The 19,971-nt window shown below is 39.3% G+C and overlaps 2 protein-coding genes across 5 annotated transcripts in view; both read right to left on the reverse strand.

Annotated features, from left to right (window-relative positions):
- Positions 1-1,413: 1,413 nt before the first annotated feature.
- LOC118327333 lies at positions 1,414-5,882 on the reverse strand. Of its 2 annotated transcripts, XM_035660649.1 has the most exons (5): positions 5,623-5,881; positions 4,081-4,537; positions 3,740-3,778; positions 2,787-2,890; positions 1,414-2,378 (listed from the first exon to the last, which is right to left on the reverse strand). In XM_035660649.1, exons 2-5 carry the CDS (start codon positions 4,527-4,529, stop codon positions 2,203-2,205), a joined length of 768 nt encoding a protein of 255 aa, XP_035516542.1. In that variant the 5' UTR covers positions 4,530-4,537; positions 5,623-5,881; the 3' UTR covers positions 1,414-2,202. The 2 variants fall into 2 exon arrangements, with proteins under 2 accessions (XP_035516542.1, XP_035516543.1); XM_035660650.1 differs by lacking the exon at positions 3,740-3,778 and having other exon boundaries at positions 5,623-5,882.
- Positions 5,883-6,959: 1,077 nt separating this feature from the next.
- Positions 6,960-19,971, reverse strand: part of rab11fip4b (RAB11 family interacting protein 4 (class II) b) — a 55,973-nt gene continuing 42,961 nt past the window's right edge. For 2 of the 3 annotated variants that reach the window (XM_035660567.1, XM_035660569.1), the window contains 10 exons: positions 17,471-17,506; positions 15,925-16,024; positions 15,312-15,415; positions 15,007-15,147; positions 14,577-14,658; positions 12,939-13,076; positions 12,630-12,788; positions 10,645-10,725; positions 10,040-10,183; positions 6,960-9,415 (listed from right to left, as the gene is read on the reverse strand). In XM_035660567.1, coding sequence (XP_035516460.1) covers positions 9,299-9,415; positions 10,040-10,183; positions 10,645-10,725; positions 12,630-12,788; positions 12,939-13,076; positions 14,577-14,658; positions 15,007-15,147; positions 15,312-15,415; positions 15,925-16,024; positions 17,471-17,506 — 1,102 coding nt within the window. In that variant the 3' untranslated portion in view covers positions 6,960-9,298. The remainder of the gene's footprint in view (positions 9,416-10,039; positions 10,184-10,644; positions 10,726-12,629; positions 12,789-12,938; positions 13,077-14,576; positions 14,659-15,006; positions 15,148-15,311; positions 15,416-15,924; positions 16,025-17,470; positions 17,507-19,971) is intronic. The other variant, XM_035660568.1, reaches the window with a different exon arrangement.

A 19,971-nucleotide genomic window follows, 5' to 3' on the forward strand; every position in this document is an offset into this window, starting at 1 on the left:
AATCAGTGTGGGTCAGCTTCCTGGAAGCTAATGCTTCAAACAGATAAAGACAAACACAGATTAAAGTTAACATTCAGACCACTGACTGTGTATAGAGATGGACGACGTGTCTCCACTTCCTCCCGCTCTACAAAAATGAAGCCAAAAAATCCCGGATAGAGGCGCTGCCATCTTGCTGGTGATGTTATTTGGAGCCAAAGTCTACACAGTAGTGATGTGAAACCCCAGTTTTTATAGCATATTATTATTATTATTATAAATTAAAACCAAATCTTTCAGAAAAATAAACAGAACTATCTAGAATTACAAAAACTATCTTACTATTTTATTGTGCATTATTCCGATAATCATTGTCCATTAATTATCGATTCATAATATTAATAATTTATTTTGAATTCTAAATGTTTGATAGGCGTTGTGCTCTTATCATCCATCCATTTTCTGAACCACTTATCCTGTTCAGGGGCAGACGGGCTGAAGACTATCCCTGTTTGATCGAGAGGCAGGGTTCATTTAGGACATAATAAACAGTATTTTCACTGCATCCAACCTCCATGTTTTCAGACAGAAACACTGGGGACATGTAAACTGCACCTTCTTGCTATGATGGAATAGTGCTAATGACTGAGACACTGCTCCATCGTGGTATTTTCTCTATTCTCAACTATCTGAAACACCTATGAACAGTTCAATGGTACACACAAGGTACTCAGTGACCATTCAGTCCCCAGCCTCCAGCAGTCTCAACAAACACCAGAAAAGTACAACAATATCACAAGCTTTCCCTATCAACACCACTCCTCCAGTCACATTTCCCTCAACATCAACAGTGAATCTCACAGAAGGCTGGGGAACATCAAATGCTACTTCATTCTTTGATAGTGATGGATCTGATGTTGCATACTTCTGCTTGAAAAAAGAAAGCAAACCCAGAGCTCTTCCTTAAATTCAACTGCAAAGTCTCATCAGAGAACACAACTTTAGAGAGATTATGACCACAATCTATTATTGACATGGTGTCTGTGAATGATTTAGAATTATTAGATGACATTAATCAGCTTAGTGACAGTTGCCTCCATCTTCAGTTGCATTCTGAATTAAACTCCAGGGAGAAATGAAGTTTGAACAGTATGCAAGCAAGTGCTTGTGTCTCCCAAGTCCTTGGGAATGAACCTATTGAACTCCCGTAAGCTTGTAGAATACAGCAACTCTCCCATCTAGTGGCCAAAAGTTGTCATCACTTCTAAAAAAGAAAAGATTAAACTAGGCAACATGAGCAAATATGTTTTTTTATGTGGTAAAACGGGATTCAAAACAGCCCAGCTACACAGTTGAGGCTTATTTTAACTGGAGGAGCCACTAGTGGAGATAAACATGCACGGTTTGACCACAAGGTAGATGAAAATTGGATTTATTGTGGTTGTGAAAATGAAGGTCTGAACAAGCAGATAACGATTTACTTTTTTTACATAATTAAACCGTAACTCCTCGGGTAGGCTGGCTGCCCAAAATTAAAATAGTTACTTCATGTGCTGTGAACAATGTGCAATTTATAAACAATATAGTTGATCGTATAGCTCGAAAGAGCAACTTATTATGACAACAGTGTTCCCATTTTAGGCATTTTAAAAACACAAAAAACCTTTAGATAAAAATTATTATTTCAGTTCTTGGAAGACTAGCAAAATTATGAAGATATTAAATGGAAGAACACCAAATGCATGACCATATTCAGTAACAACAGTCACTAAAGAGGGTACAACAGCAAAGTATGAGAGCTAGCTAAAATCATTCCTTAAGATCACAGAAGCCTAACAAATGAATATGACGCGATATAAAACAAATCTAAAATCTCAATATAAATGATAAAATAAAACCTACGATAATAAAAAATAACCTCACTGCAACCTAGACTCCACCCTACACTCTCTGACCTGTGACAGCATTAACAGCATTTGATTTTGATGCTAAACTAGAGTAAGTTTAATTTCTTCCACTAACGTTTTAGATGAGGAAAAAAAAGACAGACGCTGACTAAACAAATAATCTGAGCATGGTTACTAGTATCCAGAATCCTCGAAATTGGAAAATCTGAAAATCTACCAATATAGGCTAACTACATTTACAGCAGAACTCCTCAGTAATGTTGGTACGTGAACACTGATTTCTACCAATCCACCGACAGTACAGCATACGTCCGCCTTACTCGTCAGCGTCTGCGAACTGCTCTGGCACAGTGGGCATGTTGTAGGAGGACCACTGGAAGGGGCGTGGGTGGTGTACGGCTGGGCTGTAATTGGCTGTCACCGGCAGGTAACCTGTGTCCCTTTGCTTAAGTGTCAAATCCCGCAGAGAAAAATGGAGCAAATCCTCTGGACCTGGCGGAGGCACAGAATACCAGTAAAACACTCGGCCTGGCCTGAATCCTAAAAATAGCTTTGAAGCCCAACCTTAGCCTGAGTGGAAAGAGCTTGCTGCGAGATAAGCCTTGAAAGAAAGCTGACATTGGCCGTTACCAACGCTTCCTCATAGCATTTTTGAGCTCAAATCCAAGTCATTCTGTCCAGGTACAATCCTGTAGGTCCGACTTACTCCCAGCCACTTGAGATACCAAACAATGACCAAGCATAAGCATTTTCTGTACATGAATGTGATCAATAGTTTTGTAATTTCTTGCAGTTTCATAATGTGACTGCAGTGGTGACAGTACTACTGCAATTATCCTTCTCATCAGTATATAGTATCAGTACAGTGCTATGGTGGGAGATATTATATTATATAATTACCATAGGGTAGGTTCCCAAAACACATCTTCTCCCAGTCAGCCAGTGTGACGTCTTGGATCTCATTTTCCCAGTCCTCCTCCTCTTGTGGTGGCATTGGTGAGGCTCTACAAAAGATTGACAGGTCTGTAGACACACAAAGGGAAACTATCCAAATGTTCACATACATTTGTTTTTGATTATTCGACACTGGGGTTGTTTCTTGTCAATACATTTTCATGAAATATTTAGTCAGGGGGGCCGTGGGAGCACTTACAGGAATAGTTCTACATTTTTGGAAACATTCGTTAAGATTAAAATATTGACACCACTCTGCTTGCAGAACCAGTGACTTCCTTTAAATCAGACATAGACTCGCTTTTATGTGATGCTGTCTTTGTACTTTATTTTATTTTTATGGCTTTTATTCTCTTATTTTTGTATGTATTTAAATATATTTTTATGTTCTGTTGTTACATTATGTTTTTTTAATGGCTCTCACTTTCATTCTCATTTTTTTTCCCTGGCCTCTACCATGTTGTTCCGTCTTGTTCTACATTTCTGGCTACTATCCTAAGTTAACCCGGCTGCCCTTTAACATTGCATTGCACAACTCTGACACTATGACAGTAGGTAGACCTTGGGGAAGTCCTAACATTTCTTCTTACTAACGAGACATGGTAACAGAGATCAGATCAATAATCAGCCCAGAGCTTGAGTTAAAGTTCAGTCTTATGTATTTGGGAAATGTGCCAACTGGGCTAAAAATTTATTTACAAATATTACTAGCAGGTAGGAAAAGGGGAAACTGGTGAATACAATGTCTCCAACAACCCCTGAATGGATATAAACAGTTCAGGAAATGTATACTATGGAATGACAGAATCTTTCTCTGGGAAATGCCACTAAAAATATATGAAAAATTTGAATCTGGAGTGATTTTTTTCAATATATATTTATCCAGCATTTCACCTTACCTACAATGATCCTGTTGGTTGTCCTCTGGTCTGCCTGTTCTGTTTTTGTCAAAAAAAATTAAATAAATAAAGTTTAAAAAAGACAGTCGGTAGCCTAAATGAAACTTCAGACATTGAATATTCTCCACTGTCTGTTGCAAGTTCCCAAAGTTGGCATGCCCACCAAAAACACAGTGAGGAAGTATTTTTAATCGCCTGTCTGAACAGATGCATTCCCATTTGAACAGCTCACGGTCAAGTCACATAGGGGAGATTGGACTGACAGGAGTGAGTAACTATGAATGAATGTACACTTTGGACTGAAAGATTAATTCAAAGCAGCTGTAAGGTAAGGGGCGCACCTCTTCTTATGTAGGAATTTCTTCCATCTTCTCGGTTTCTTAGCTGCTGCAGGCGGGCCGGGCTCTGGTGCCATTTGGTCAGAAGTACAGGACAAAGCAACAGCGTCTAGACTGGTGGCCCCATTCACCGCGACACTACCTGGAAAGCCCGCACTACTGACCCGGTGAGCTGCTGACGCATCGGTGACAGCTGAAGTCGTGCTTCCTTGTTTCCTGAGTGTCCTTGGCGGCGGTGCTCTCACACTCTTGCCCTTGCACCCATGGTTAATATAACCATTAACCATGCATTGTGGTTTGGCACCATTCAGTGGGCCAGCTGGTGTCCTCTTGCTGGTTCTGCCGGTAGCATCGGGGGAGCCGACGTCAACAGCGGCTCCATTAACCAAAGCATCACCGCTGGAACGCATTCCTCTTCTTCTGCCCTCATAGTTCATATCATTCTGAGGCATCACGTCACCTGTAACGTACAGTTGGAAGGGTTGACGTAAGTGCGAAGAATAAAAGAAAACAAACCGTGATACTTAAAATCTGAATGAGATTAACTTTTTTTTACAACAGAAGACGGTTCACTGATCACAAACAGATTCATAATTAATAATAATGACTAAAAACCAGTACATATAACTTACAGCCTGCGTTGTAGTCTTTTTTAACATGCACTATAAATAACCCAAATAGGTTTTCAGTGGCTTCCAGGGTTATTGAACTAAAGGTCCTGTTCATTTTCTGCATAGACCTGATGATATGAATGCTTGATGACTTGAGGTTAGAGTACTCCCAAAGCTTGGATGAGCATGAAACTACAAACACTAGAAAATATGTGGTTTGTTGATAGAAAAAACATGACTAATACAGCTCCAAAGGGTCTAATCACCAAGCTCCACCATTTGGATTCTGAGTCAATGTTAGATGTGTTCAACAACTAATGGTGCAGTCTGAAACACGCATCTGCTTGGCTTCTCCATAGCAACAGAAGCTAAGGCGTATGGGTAATGTAGTATTTAAGACATTTATCGTAGCAAACTTTCAAATGGGAATTACAGTAGTAATCCTAGTATCCCTCCCTTTGCACTTACTGTGTCCTAAATTGATTTTGAATAAAAAAAAAGTAATTAAATAAGGTCTAGTACAAATATTTACTTTTAGTGTGAATTAGCAGTCTTTGTTGATAAACACACTTCACTGTGAAGCTGAAACCTGAACTACCTAAAGTTAATTATTTATTCTTCTTTGTTTGATACAAGTCATGTCCACTCATCATTCACGAGCTAACGTTACCATGAAGAAAACAACAATAATAACAACAACAACAGTTTACTTTCAGTGGTACATTTAAGTGTTTTTCCCGACCCCGATAAAAGAAGAAAACACTGACTCTGTTATTATTTCACTGCTAACAGCTAGCGTTAGCTGTAACTGCGGCAGGCTAACATTAGCTAGCTAACGTTTAGCGTGGTTGTGACTGACAGCTGTTGACAGTAAAGGTGTTTACCAATACAGTAAACAACAACCTTCAGTTTTATTTAGATAGCTACCTCTTACCTGTACCGTACCCTGAAGTACGCCTTCCCCCGTGTGGCACACACCGGCCGGTGTTATCTGACGGGGGATTGATTTCGACACCTCCGCGGGCAGGTGTTGGTAATGGGATGTACGATGTACGGGAAGCTAATAATCCGCCATTAGGGGGCGACACACAAATAAAATGTCATATTTGACAGAGTTGAGTCTTTATATACAGTTTAAGTTGCGTTATATGGGACTGAAACAGTTTAGAGTATCAAACATAAACCACATGAATGCTTGAGACCTGAGTCTTATCTTAGATTCAGAGAAGTTCCTGATCCAACAGTGACCCCTAGCGGCACAAAAGCAACTTCTCGAAACAACTCCTGCAGCAGAACCCACTTCTCTGCTGCCCATCAGCTATTGCACTCATATTTGCGTCGATTCATAGACATATATGCCTTTGTCTTTAGTGCCATTAGCTGTTTGTCACGTTGACTCCCATGCGAACAAACCACCATCAATCTAACATGACTAACAAACCCACCTTTAAATGTCAAACAATTTTTTCCCCATAAATTAATGAATAAACAGCATTGAATATTAAATAATGATTTAGGAATGATCACAATGGGCATGTGAAATCTATAATGGTCCCTTACTGCAATGGACATCTTAATGCTACCCCATACAGTGGTACTTCGTGAAGACAAAAGTTTGCTTCCCCTGCACAAAGAAAGGCCCATAAAAGAAGGTTTTTTCTGAGTTACGTGCAAACTTGACTAGGCTGCACAGAGCCCAACCTGAACCCCATCCAACACCAGTTGACAGAGTGGGAAAGCCTTTTCCTAGTAGAGCGTAGGCTGGTATGGCAGCCCTTTAATGTCCATGGTGTTTGTAATGACACTTTCAACCATCACATATAGGTGTAATATTGGGGTGTGCACATACTTTGTTCTGCTGACCACATATTTTGTTTTTATATTTATGTGTCCCTCCCTTAGCATGTTTTTCAACTCCAGCCATGCTGCTGTTATATTGTTATATCTGAGATACAATAATGAGAATATACAAAGCCAATGGAATGAGCATGAATTTAACTCAGACTGCTGTTAAAATTGTCACAATCAAAGTGTGGAATACACACATACTTAAATTGTTATTGTAAATTCTGAAATCAGTTGTGTAACTGGATAGAAATGGGTTATTTAAATGGCAGCTTAAAGGTTTTTATTTATAGCTCAGTATGTACAACACACTAAGGCAACAGCAGGCTGCAGGCACAGAATAAGGGGTTTCATGTTTTAGAAAGTATAGTCTATATAAATGGAATTGGGGAAAAATAAATTTTAAAATGATTTCATGAGACAGCATCACTGCCAAAGCCATTTTTATTGCTATTTATAGTGACTACATTGCATTGGATAGCCCTAATAAGTCAAAATTTAATAGCTACAAGAAATGAGTTCATGACAAATTTACAGCTTGATGTACCGTTTAATTCTTTTAAAATCCAGAATGGTATGAGCAGCTATAGAGTGAAAAGATTTGTGAAGCAAACAAGACACAAATCAGCAGGTATTGGTAAATAAGTTAATATTGCTCATAATGCTCACCATTTAGTTTAAGTTAGGAAGACAGAGTTTGCAACCATATAAAAAGCCAGTTTGAAGCAAACTTAAAAGCAATGGACTCACCGCGACTAACAAAAAACTGAGAAATGCAACAAAACCCCCCCGCAATAAAAAAAATAATTGACAAAATATTCCCAAAATGCTAACCTGGCCTGCGTACCCTACAAAGAATTGTTGTGCTATATCACTTTTCTAATAGGACAGCTAAGCAATCACAAGTTCTTTCTTGATAAAACTGTATAAAATAGTTTTCATAGTATTAATCTGAAAAAGAGTGGTGAGTGGCACATGAATACAAATTATCACTATATAATTACAACATTTACAATATGTCAAGAAAATATGTCAGACATAGACATAGAATGTAGCTTCAAAAACTATGTAAATCTATAGCAACATCATCTTGAAAATGTCCTCAAAAGGCACAGACAGAAGAAAAGGTGAACCATGCAAAAGAAAACAAAATGTTTTGTTGTTTTTTTTGTGCAAGGAAGCAAAACTCAAGTTTAGAATAATTACATAATACAGCAGATTGTAATTGTCCCCCCTCTCCAAACAATGCCCTCTTCATTACAGTACTGAATACTGTACACGTGTACGACAACATATCGCGACCAATTACAGCAATTTAAAGTCAAAAAGCCTTTTTTGGCCACACAGAAAGTGAAATATCCAGTTGTACATTCGTGATATTTACAGTATTAGAGAGTTTCTGAGAGCTATCTGGGCTTTTAAAAACAACCTGTATGCTTCAGTGAGATTGCTAATCCAGTCTTTCGTACCAAAAAGTGAGTCTCCTGTGCATGCTCACGTACAATATCTGAGATGATTTCACTGAGCATAGAGAGATGATTCAGTAAACCATGTTACAATGGCTACCAGTCACACACCTGTACATTCATATCCTTACAATTCTGTGCAACATCATCGGGTCTATCGCTAGCAACAATGAACCTTTTTTCAAGCTGCATGCATTGCTAGCAAATAGCAGCCATGGAAGTTACAGTTTAAAGACACTCCTTGGTTGCAGCTTCTGCTTCTTAAAGTGACACTCGACTACTCGTCTGAACCAACTAAGGGCCACTTCTCAGTGAAAGATATTCACTACTGGACTGATTGACATTGCAAGTGCTGTTGCAAGGTTACTGGAAGACATGTTCTCGAGAATAAACAATAGCAAAAAATCTTCACCTTCGATTAGCCATCAACGACTTGACTAAGACCCTCCTTTGCTAGCATACACTGCCCATCATCTGACTCCCCACCTCTTTAGGGAAGACATGCTTTCCTCTTCCTTTCTAACTTCAAATGTTCCTCTTCCCTTTGTATTTATAGGGGTTCTTCTCATTGTTTTCTTTCTCTGACCACTTGCCACTTTTCTCTAATGTCTCTTTAAACGTGCCTATCCAAATACATCACCAACATTCAGAGAACACCTACATGACAGAGGAGAAAATACGGACAGTTTACGGATCAGGCAACACTCGACTGGTCTGCCTTCATACCTCTCAGAGTCGGGTTTTGCCAACTTGTTTGTCCGTCACACGACTGTTTCTCTCTACGTCGGACTAATCTGTCTATCTGTGTATAATACAGTTCATATTTCACCAGGATACAGTAGAACCCACGTCAGGTTTGTTTACATTGTTCCAGTTTTTATGCACAAGGTACATATGTCCAGTGTACTACACTGAGTGACTTTGTCCATCCTCAGAGTATGTTGGGCCCAGGATATTCCTGGGAAGAAAGTTCAAAGTTGTGACAGTGTCTACAGTTCACAGCAGAGACAGTGAATAAAAACAGAGCAGGGTAGATCAAGCTGAAGAGTCACAGTCGTATGACCTTTTAGAAAACTCCCTTTAGTTTGCAGAATCCCTTTCTATCTTCTCTGTAAGAGGAGTCCTTTCCCGCCACAAACAGCAGGGGGCGATGTGTGTCTATTTATATGTTCCTAAGACTGGCTCTGGTTCTCTCTCCTTTCCTGTACAGATTCCAGACTCGGGTTGCAGGTTCTGATCAAACAACTGGAACGAGCCTCCTGAGACCGGGAAACGATTCTCATTCCAGTTGAGTCGCTGCTAGTTCTTGATCTCCAGGATGGAGGGGTTGTGGTCTAGAATGGACAAGATGATCTTGTCCATGTACTGTCTCAGACGTATGTTTATTTCTTCCTGCTCCTTCAGAGCTTCCATTAACTGTGGAGAGAGAAGTATGTCAAACACATTTTCTTTCCAGTTTATCAACAAGGTGAACTATTATCTTATCTTATGTCTATTATAACAAGAGTCTCTTAGTTTTACTCTGGGACTTTTTGTCACAGCTACAATATATTCCGCTTCTTCTTACTAGTCTGGCTACATATAAACAAATATATAAAATAAATAAATAAACATATTTTTTATGGCTACACCTGCTATAATCAGGTACATGAATGTTGCTTAAGGTGATAATTAACAATTGTTTTCATTATCAATTAAACTCCCCAACATTTTCTGGATTTATCAATTACCAATTAATCATTTGGTCTATAAAATGTCACAAAATCCTAAACAAAAAATCACTTAAGATCACAAAATAGGAACTGCAAATAGTTTTTAGTTCTAATGTTGCTGTACAGTAAGCACAGATTTCATAGTCATTCCATGGATGTGGCTTATTTCCATAGTATTTGGTCAGTGTTTGTGTGTGAGATGCAGTCATGGTGACGGCCTCCATCTTGTGCATAGATGATTCAAATTCTACAATAATGTAATATGTAGAACACTGTGATATGTCCTAGAAATACAGTTAATGATCTAACTAGTACGTGTGATGTTTACCTGGTCTCTAGAGGCATTATCTATCTCCGCAGCTAGAGACTGGGCCTTGGTCTGTGTGGCAAACAGGGTCTTGGCTTCATACAGGCTGAGGCTGAGGATCTGGCCGTTGAGCTCATCGTTCTGCTCCCTCAGCTTCTGGTTCTCCTAAAATACAGAATCAGGGTGAGAGGTAGAGGAGAGAGAGATAGGAAGAGAATGCGATAAGTATCTGGACCAAGACACAAGTGTATCGGGAGTGATGATGCTTTTTTAAAAATGGCTGCTACTCAAGCCTCACTCAACCCATGTGATAGACACACTGCACTTGGTACCTCATCCAGCAACAAACACAGCAACTATTTTGGCAACACCTACAAGGACATAACATGGGTTATGCGTGTTACAGAACAAACTGCTCCCCTGCTTTGTCTGGTGTGTTATGAAAGCTCCATGATTAGGTTGCCTTTGAGTGCTGACAAGAGGTCAGTTTGCTCTTCCCTCATTCTATCCTGAACCATTAGTGAGGGGACTGCAGCACTGACCCCAATTCAGCTCGGGCAAGTTCACTCTACTCCATTGTGATTAGTGGTTAATCGGGAGGTCAAAGGTCACAGAAGCAATTTTACCATCAGACCAGGACGGAGCCGAGCCCCGGATAACACCAGGTGCTGGAATTCAGGGGGAAGAAAGTCCTGGGACACAAATCGCTGGACACACACACATACAGACATTTACAGAGGTGCACAGGTAAGCATAAGATAGTGAGCCTATCCTGGTGGATGTCACAGTGCAGCATTTCTCAAAGTAGAGCTGTTACCTACACAGACCAATATAAATTGTCGGAACGACGGACAATAAAATTGAATTGAAGTATCTCAGGATAGTAAGTTGATATATTCAGAGAAAAACCATTATTATAATTTCCCTTCTTGCTTGCCTGCACTTAGAGAGATAAGTTTGGTCTGAGGCTACAGGAGAACACGGACCTTATCATCTTAGTCCCTGAAAAGATACATACACTGTGCAAATCAGCAATTATAACTGACTATGTATCACTTACAGGGTTATTTCAAGGCTCTGCGGTTTTCGTAACTTTGTATTGCCATTTCTGCTGGTTTAGGATATTGGAAGCATTATATCTAATGCATATCATCACATGTCATGAAAATGAGTCAGACACAGGCTTCTGTACAACTTCAGAAAGTAGTAGTGTTATCAGAGAGGACATCTGAAAAACACTCTCATCTACTCCCTTATCTCTGATGTTTACTCTGCACCAGGTTGGTACACTTTGCAGGATCGATAACAGTAACTTGGCATTTGAGCCTCTAGCTGTGGGAGGCAGATACCTCAAGCAGAAGTCATTGTATCTAGGAATACTGAAACTACTGAATCACATGCACTCTATAGCTATTCTTATAAATTGTGATCAAGCAAACTAAGCTTCAGTGATCTCTCTATTCCATCAGTACAACATGTCTAGGACAGTGTGCTGATTTTAAAGGGGATTTTAAGGGAACGAAACCGTTACAAGCTCCTTAGTCCACTGGTAATGTATGATAATATATCCTACCTAAACCCACCCTGTTTCAGTGCCACATAGTGTGCGCCTGGCATCTGCAACTATGAAAACAACAAAAGTGTGAGGATTTTTGAAATCAGTGCATTTAATGTTCCTCTGGTAGTACATAAATTATTATTTTATTATACTTCCTAGAATCGTGTGTATCATCTGAATCACTGTGCAAGTATGTTTTCCCAGGAACTTCCAGATGGGTTATAATATAAAAAAGTGTATTGTATTGCTGTATAACTATACTGTTTTATGGTATAGTTATAAAGCGGTTTAGTCGCAGTTCCACCCAAAAAAAAAAACGAAAAAAGAAAAGGATGGTTTGACAAAAAGACTGTGTGAAAAATCTGTTCTTAGAAATAATCCAGGGATTAGATGAATTTGCATTTATTATAACGATTACAAAGTTGCAAATTCCTGAAGAGACTGCCTGGAGAAGTAGAATGATGCTTAGTCAACATGTAAAATGGTTGAAATATTTAAAAAAAGCTAATGACAAAATAAAATCAACCTGTACTATGTACCATGAAAACAATGTCAAATGGAGACACAAAGATCAAGGATAGGAAAACAAGTAATTTGTTCAATGTTTAAAAAAAATAAAAACAACTGGTCAGCCAATGCTGCTTATCATCATTAACCATGATGATAAGCAGCATTCAGTCTGTGACAACATAATAACGTAGCTTGATTTGGGAATTAGCTTCTCTGTGTATCTGCTGCATCAAAACCAAGGCATTATCTACGGAAAAGCAACCCCAGTTCGCTGTGATTACCCTCTGAAGTCTCATGTTTAGATATTTTTGAAAATCCTTTCATTTCTTATGTATGACAGCTTTCCTGCAGACTAGTAGTTGTCCAAACACCAACAGATTTAAGAAAGCTGTACAGCAGGCACCATGTTGCTTCCCACTCTCTAAAATCAATGTGAAAGCACTTTATGATTATCTCCACATCTTAAAGCACAGTCTAGTCGCTATATTACTCACTGGGCTGACTATGCACAACAAAGACATTTAAACAGAGCCTTTCAATCACCTGCTTGAGCCTTTTGACCTCATGTTCTAGCTCCACCTCCCTGGTCCTGCTGTTGAAGTCTGCCAGCCCGGAGGAAGAGCTGCGACCGCGGCCCGGCCTCTCTGTCTCCAGCTTGAAGAGCTGCAAATGCTCCAGCTCTCGACGCAGGTCCTCTATCAGCTACACAGAGACAGGACGGATGAACAGTGTTATATAATGTCAGTGCAGTATTTTGGAGGTGTAGGTGTATGAGCTGGCATAACTGCAGTGAGCAATAGAGCAAACAACCAACTGTCTTTGTGTCTGATTGCATAAAATAGTCCCTCCTACCTCCTGCATGGCGTCCTTTTCTTTCTGGAACTGGTGTCTGTTCTGTCTCAGTTTGTCCATCATTTTCCTATAGAGGTCCATCTCATCCTTCAGGCGCAAACTGGTGTCCTCCAGCTTGTCTGTCATCCTTTGCTTCTCCTGAGGATGGACAGACATACAGACACTATTATAGTTTTATAGTGGTATTTACGTGCTTCAGTTATGTCTAATTAAACAAGCACACATACATGCTGCAATGATTCAAAAATTTAAAACAACCCACAAAGACATTCACACATATCTACTGTACATTTGTATACAAAATACTATTAAAGATTTGGTATCAAAGGTGATCAGAGTTATGTTGCCCCTTTTGGTCACACATTTTGTGAGCTAGACTTGGCAGCTATCTGGTTTGGTGTCATTTAAATAGGTGCTGTCTCAAAATAGAGGTGTTGTTCAAGACCTGAGGGCTGTTTCTAACACCACATCTTGCAAATAAAATTACAGTTCATCATTCTGCGTGTGTGTACACATCATTTGACTATTAAAGACATATTTTTTAAATGACTAGTAGGACTGTGTAAATAAGTGTGGATATGGAAATTACAAAGACCTTCCATGTTAGAAAGAGAAACCGAGTACTCAGATAAGAGCATCAGCTGAATGTGTTAAAGGAGTACACGGATTCAGCACTGCACTCCTACAAAACTGTCGGGACAGTTAAAGATATTTATAAAAATCAATTCAGAAAAACCAGAGACAACGGCCTCTAAGCTCCTCCTCCCCACCCAGTGTTGTGATGAAAAATACTTCTGTCTCACACACACCGATCAATCGGAGCATTCTTACTGATTGGTGATGTTAGCAGTTCAGTCCCTACACGAGTCTAATTGATTCGGTAAACTACAGTAAGATGGGATTTGTACTGTACTTTTGTTATTGCAAGCGTACTGTAGCAAGTGCTCCAGTTGTATTTTTTCACAGCTACAGTATTTTGTAAATCCAGATATTTTCTGTGGTGACTATGATTTGGATTGTGATTGTGTGTTTGTACTTTTCATATGCATTTGATTTCTTAATTCTAACTTCACAGAATTAACGGTGCTTGCTTTTGTATAATGCAAAAGAAAAATGTAGTAATGTGCATTTCAATTATTATCCCAGTCTTGTTTTTCTGTCGTAGCATTATTTGTTGTTTGTTGCATCATTATTCATTAGCACCTGCCATTAAAAATCCAGCCCCCCATAGCTCCCCACATCACAGTTCACTGGCGCCGCTGCTGACCACAGATATTGTCTTTTTTATTCCATGCATTGTTCTTCGTCGTTAAAACCTGGCCCTTACATTACCCACAATGACCCACCACTAACATTTCAGGAAGAGATTCGGATGTGTTATCCTAGTAGCGGCTAATGTAATGTAGCTTATAATAATGTAGCCTTGAGCTGCTAGACTGCTTAAAGTTACATCACTTAATCAGATTTCACACAGCTCCCTTTTAGCCACTGCATTTTTTTGCATACGCATGCCCCACAACCTGAGAGACTTAATTGATACGTAAAATTGGTGGTTGGAGTTCCACTTTAAATAAGAAGACAAATAAGATAACAGTAAGCAAACATACAAAGAAAATACAAAAAGTAAATATGGCTTACCTCATCCAGTTTCTCTGTCTGTGATTTGAGCCGGCACATGTTAACAGCAATATCATTGTTCTCCTCCTCCAGGTGCTTAACTCTAAAATGCAAAATTCTCTAGATCAGTTTTCTTTTATATACGAGCTGAGTGTGTCTTATAGTCAGCTAAAGCACCAATTTACAGTAAGCAAACGTCCACAGTATATTCTGTAGCTCCAGAGGCAACTGACTTACCCCAGGACGAATCTCTGAGCTCTGTTTAGCATACAGTTTTACGTTCTGCATTTTCTCTTAACAGGCAAACACATCAATATCCATATCCGGGGGATTTAAAAGCAAGGCTGTCTAGTTGAGCTCTTTACATTAAAAACCCAAATCAAAACTGTATCTCAGCATCAGATTATACATTTTTATGCATTACTTTGCTTGGTTATTGTGTGTTTCTCACCGGTTGGTCAGCAGCTCTATCTGTGTGTTCTTGTCTCTCTCCATCTTGCTGTAGGCCTCCCTGTGTCGTCTTAGCTCCTCTTGCAGATTTTGTTCTGCTCGTGTCTCCTGGTCTTTCAGCTGCTCCTCCAGTTCATTAACCCTGAGATGATGAACACGTCACACAAAATTAATTGAATAAAACATCATTACTGAGCTAAGTGTTCATTTTTGAAACAGTAGATTATGATCTGTATAATATGGTTCTGGGTCTGGTGGGTTTATTTGCTCTTAAATTAATCTTTTTGAAACCTATTTTGACTCTACCTGTGTACTAGTTGTGTGTTCTCCTGCTTCAGCTTGGATTTGAGATCACCATTCATCAGAATCTCATTCTCGAGTTCTGCCACCTTCTTCTCCAGAGAGCTCACCTGACAGAAACAAAAAAACTGCTAAAAAATGCTGGCCAGCATGAAAATGAGGAAATATCCCTCAGCAAAACAAGAAATATCACATTAGATAAAACTAAAATTAGTCTATTTATAAAGAAAAATAATAGACACTGCCACTAAACAACAAGGCTTTCCATGAAAGCAATTGTGGACTTTCCAAGGATTTAAAGGCTTTTAAATAATAACTCTATTTCTTAAATTCGCAGACGTAAGAGGAATCCTGACAGAGCTCATCCTATGAATTAGCACTATTAAACTTAAGCTGAGCATCCACCAGGAACAGCTCTTCACTCTCTACTATTTTAGTGCTAAGAGCGTAAAAATGCTGAAGGTGAGATATATTTAATCTTTTATGAGTTTCAAGTTGTCACACAGAAACAGAAAAGGTTATAATTACTTCCCACAAACATTTGTACAATGCTTATTGTAAAATAGTTAAATACAGGACCGACAAAGATCAACATATGGACACACAAACACATCGATACCTTTTCATTAATGTCGATGTCACAGGAGTCGATGCTGTCTCGGAAAAGGTCCTCTGTACTGCCGTTACTGCTGCTCAAGTTGCTGTTGTGAAGCAGCTGCCTGCTCAAACACACAGAGAGACACACAAACTTAAAGAATCTGCCGGGAATAGATCCAGGTGAGGACCAGCTGGTTCTGAGTGCGTTTGCGTGTGTGTGTGTGAGAGAGAGAGTGAAAGGAAGTGTGGTCTATCCTGCAGTGATGCAGATGATATAGGACTATAAGGACAGTGCCAAGCTGAGAAGCTGGTGCAAACAGAATTAAAATTAGTACACACACACACGCGCACACACACACACACACACACACACACACACACATACACAGCCCTGGTTTTAGATGCCTCAGATAGACACACACAGGTGTTTATCTGGCTGTGTCACACATACAAGTGTGACATTCATGTGGTGATGTGACTTCAGCTGCCCCCTTTTTACACTGATGGAATAACTTGAGAACAGCAAGCTCATCCATTACTGAGAGTAGCAGCAATATGGAGAGGAGAGGAGATAAAACTAAATTGCTGTCTTGTGGTTGTATGCCTCCGCCATCCAGTCAACTTTCACTTTACATACTGTACATGTAGGTCCAGACTCAAATAATATACAGTATTTGGACTTGGGGTAACATCATGATGTCACAGTGAACCTTTTGAATACAAAATATCATAATTTGTGGAATTTTGAGTTATGGCCAAAAACGTGTTTCGGGAAGTTACTGTGACCCTGAGCTTTGACCATCAAAATTCTTATCAGTTCATCCTTGAGTCCAAGTGGATGTTTGTGCCAGATGTAATGAAATTCCCTCCAGGCGTTTTCGAGATATAGCAAGAACGGGACAGACGTACGGACAAACAATCCGAAAACATAATGCCAGCATAAAAAAGAGGAAACAGAGAGGAGAAAGAACAGAAGAACAGATAAAGAAAGCAGTAAAGTAGAAGAAGTAATCAAACCAGACAGAGAGGACAGTCGAAGGAACGGGGGAGAGAGCCAAACCTTATATTGAATACATAGATCAGCTGTGACAGGCCATTTTCACTGTGTCACTATAACTCAGTTACTGTGGGTGGAAATAGAACAAAAGCCTGGATACAAAACATTTCAGCCAGTACAGACCAACAGGACATGAATTGATACATGGCTGCCACTGAAAAAGCTGATGTCCAAGCTATTTTTCTCAAGTCAAAAACAAACGATTTTACTGCACGCCTGGTTTTAGATCAGATTCATTCCATCCAGACGTTGGTTAGTAATTAACTGGCTGTTAAGAGCACAATGGTTGGGCTGACTGATAAGGAAGCAACTAATATTGCTGTGTGTGTGTTGGTGTTGTTAGGCAAACAGATTGATCACGTGCAACACAGGCTGTATAATGCATAAACACACACAGTACAAGTGAGTGACCTTTCCTGTAGACACACACAGCGGCACACTTGGACTCACACACCCACCCTTACACACACACACACACACACACACACAGACATACAAGTGAGTGACCTACCTTCCAAAAGCAGTGCTGGAGATTTTCCTGTTGGGGCTGCAAAGGAAAAAACAAAATGACTGTGAATTGCCTTGGATATGTCGTGACACATAGCTCAACAAGGCACTGGAACTAACTGCTGATGGCAACTAAGATTTTGGCTTTTCAGTGTGGCAGACATGTAGGAATAAGAGAGAGAGAGAAAGAAAGAAAGAAAGAAACACTGAAGGACATGTCAATGATAATACAATTTCACTCCTGGTTCAGTGAGCGGGGGTTTCTGTCAGCTCAGCAACTGTCTCAGGGGGACAAAAGCCCAAAGACTCTTTCAGCCTGATGTGTCTGTCTGTGCTGGGTTTCACATTGGATTAACAAAAATGAGCAAACTGCAGGGTCACACAAGCGACAGTTGATGCACTCGAAGGTAACATTTACAATTTTTTTTATAAAACTATCTATGCTGTACAAATACAAAATGTTCGCTTTTGCATCCATGTAAAATAGCTTTGTGCAGATTTCTATCTATCACACGTGTCTGGTGCTAATGATTATGGGGGTTGTAGTCGATCATGTCATATAGTATTCTCACTACTGAAAGAGTAAAAGGTCCTCTCAAATTCACTCATTCTGCTTCCACAGTCACGTAAACTGTGGAGCTCAGATATTCATATTCAGCGCAGACAGCGATTGTGGAAAACAGAGTGGTACAAAGAAATAACTGACAAGGGTGTCTAACAGGCTGATCTTCCAGGAGGATTCTCTCAACATTTAGATGAAGCAAAGTTTTACAGAGTGTATAATCCTGAGTGACAAAATCATTCCCCTGCAGCCAATGTTTCACTTAAACTAATGTCCTCTTTGAAGAAGTCTAAGAGGCCAAATTGTGGAGCAGAATTTCTGCTTTAGTTTTAATCTCTGAACTTTTCATCCGTGTAATTAAATGCACATTTACTATTGAACAACATTCATGTGTGGAAGTGAATGTTCTTTAGTTCTAGTCTTTCATTTACTGGTGCACTTACATACAAAATAAACTCATTAACTGTACATTTTTCCTCTAACATTGCTTCCTCCTGTAAATTAAATGCACAGATGCTCTCATGGTGAGATATACTGTACTAGAAAAAGAATATTTAACATGAATACATCACCAGTATTCCATATATTCTTCCATGAGTCCAAAAACTTTGGTTGGACTTTAGTTCGCATGATTGCAACTATGTTTTCCTCATCTATGCCCGATTTAAAATGAAATACCCATAAGGCACTGTGGCCAATTTCACTAAATTAATTCTGTTTAAAGGAGCTTGACTTGCACAAATGATCTTTTAAATACTATATGCTGCTTAGTGGAAAAATCTCCTTCCCCTGTCCATTGTGAATCCATTTAGTCTAGCATAAAATCCTTAATTCTCTTAATTAATCTATATGGTGCCTTGTATAATTTTCAGTTTTATATTCCATGCACACATCCACATGACCCTCTATCCATGCCTTATTTCTTCTTTCATCAAAATCCATTCCTTTCAACGCCCTTTTTAGCCCGTGTCCACTTCCTATGAGCTCACTTTATTCAAATTATTATTTCCAATCGATACCATCTCACTTACTTTCTTATTCTTGCTCTTTCCACTGTCTAACTCTTTCTTTCTGCCCATCTCTACTTCATTATTCATAAGGAGAAAGCATGGATCTAATTAGGAGAGCCATGTTAGATTACATTTCCTGCTGACTCATAGGAATCTATATAACAAAGAAAAGAAGTGACTCCACAGTCTATATTAAAAAAACATACAACATTTAGTCCCCTCAAATAATTCTATGTATGTGTGTGTGTGTGTGTGTGTGTGTGTGTGTGCACTTGTGTTTGCAGGTGGACAGTAGAGCTATTAATGGTCACCACAGATTATGTTTCCAATAATAGACTCCCAATTACAATGGTTGATGAGGTAAGCACAGGGGTGACAGCCTTATATAACAATCAGTTAGTCTTTGTGTGTTCATGTTTGTGCGTGCATCAAACAGGAGGAGGAGGAACACATTAAACGCCTCTGTAAGAATATTACATCATTCTTATTACATTATACTAAAAAAGAGCCAACGCAAACAGTGACCCCTGACTAAACCTCGCGAGTGGACCACTATACTTCTAATGCCTCTGTGCGAATCCTGTACAATACACATAATAGCTGACAGCGTGATATCGCAGTGTGGAGTACAGTTCCTGTCATGTACAATTAAGTTATTGTCTTCTATTAGACCGTGGATGTGTCTAAAAATGACCTGCCAGAACAAATAACGTAATATTTTTCACAGAAACAGGTCAACCTACCTGTTTTCAATTAGAAGCCTTTGTGTATTGACTCGGTTATTATGTGGCTGCTACGGTATATTTCACCATGCGGAGTCAAATTAAGTTTAATTTGAATAAAAATGGCAGGAAAAATTTAATTGCAGTAAGCGAATACATGCTGGTGATCTGATTTGATGTGACAGGCTTACAGTCAGAATATGAGTATGGT

This window comes from Morone saxatilis, unplaced genomic scaffold (genome assembly GCF_004916995.1).
Source record: "Morone saxatilis isolate NCDOM2014 unplaced genomic scaffold, NCSU_SB_2.0 Contig17, whole genome shotgun sequence".
Taxonomy (NCBI): Eukaryota; Metazoa; Chordata; class Actinopteri; family Moronidae; genus Morone; species Morone saxatilis.

Bases quoted from the DNA above. Each gene is read 5' to 3' on its own strand.
- LOC118327333 (XM_035660649.1), bottom strand. From the start codon at position 4,529: ATGCCTCAGAATGATATGAACTATGAGGGCAGAAGAAGAGGAATGCGT. The intron at 3,779-4,080 runs GTGCGCCCCTTA...TGACAAAAACAG, and splicing joins AAATTCCTACATAAGAAGAG to AACAGGCAGACCAGAGGACA. The intron at 2,891-3,739 runs GTAAGGTGAAAT...AATCTTTTGTAG, and splicing joins AACCAACAGGATCATTGTAG to AGCCTCACCAATGCCACCAC.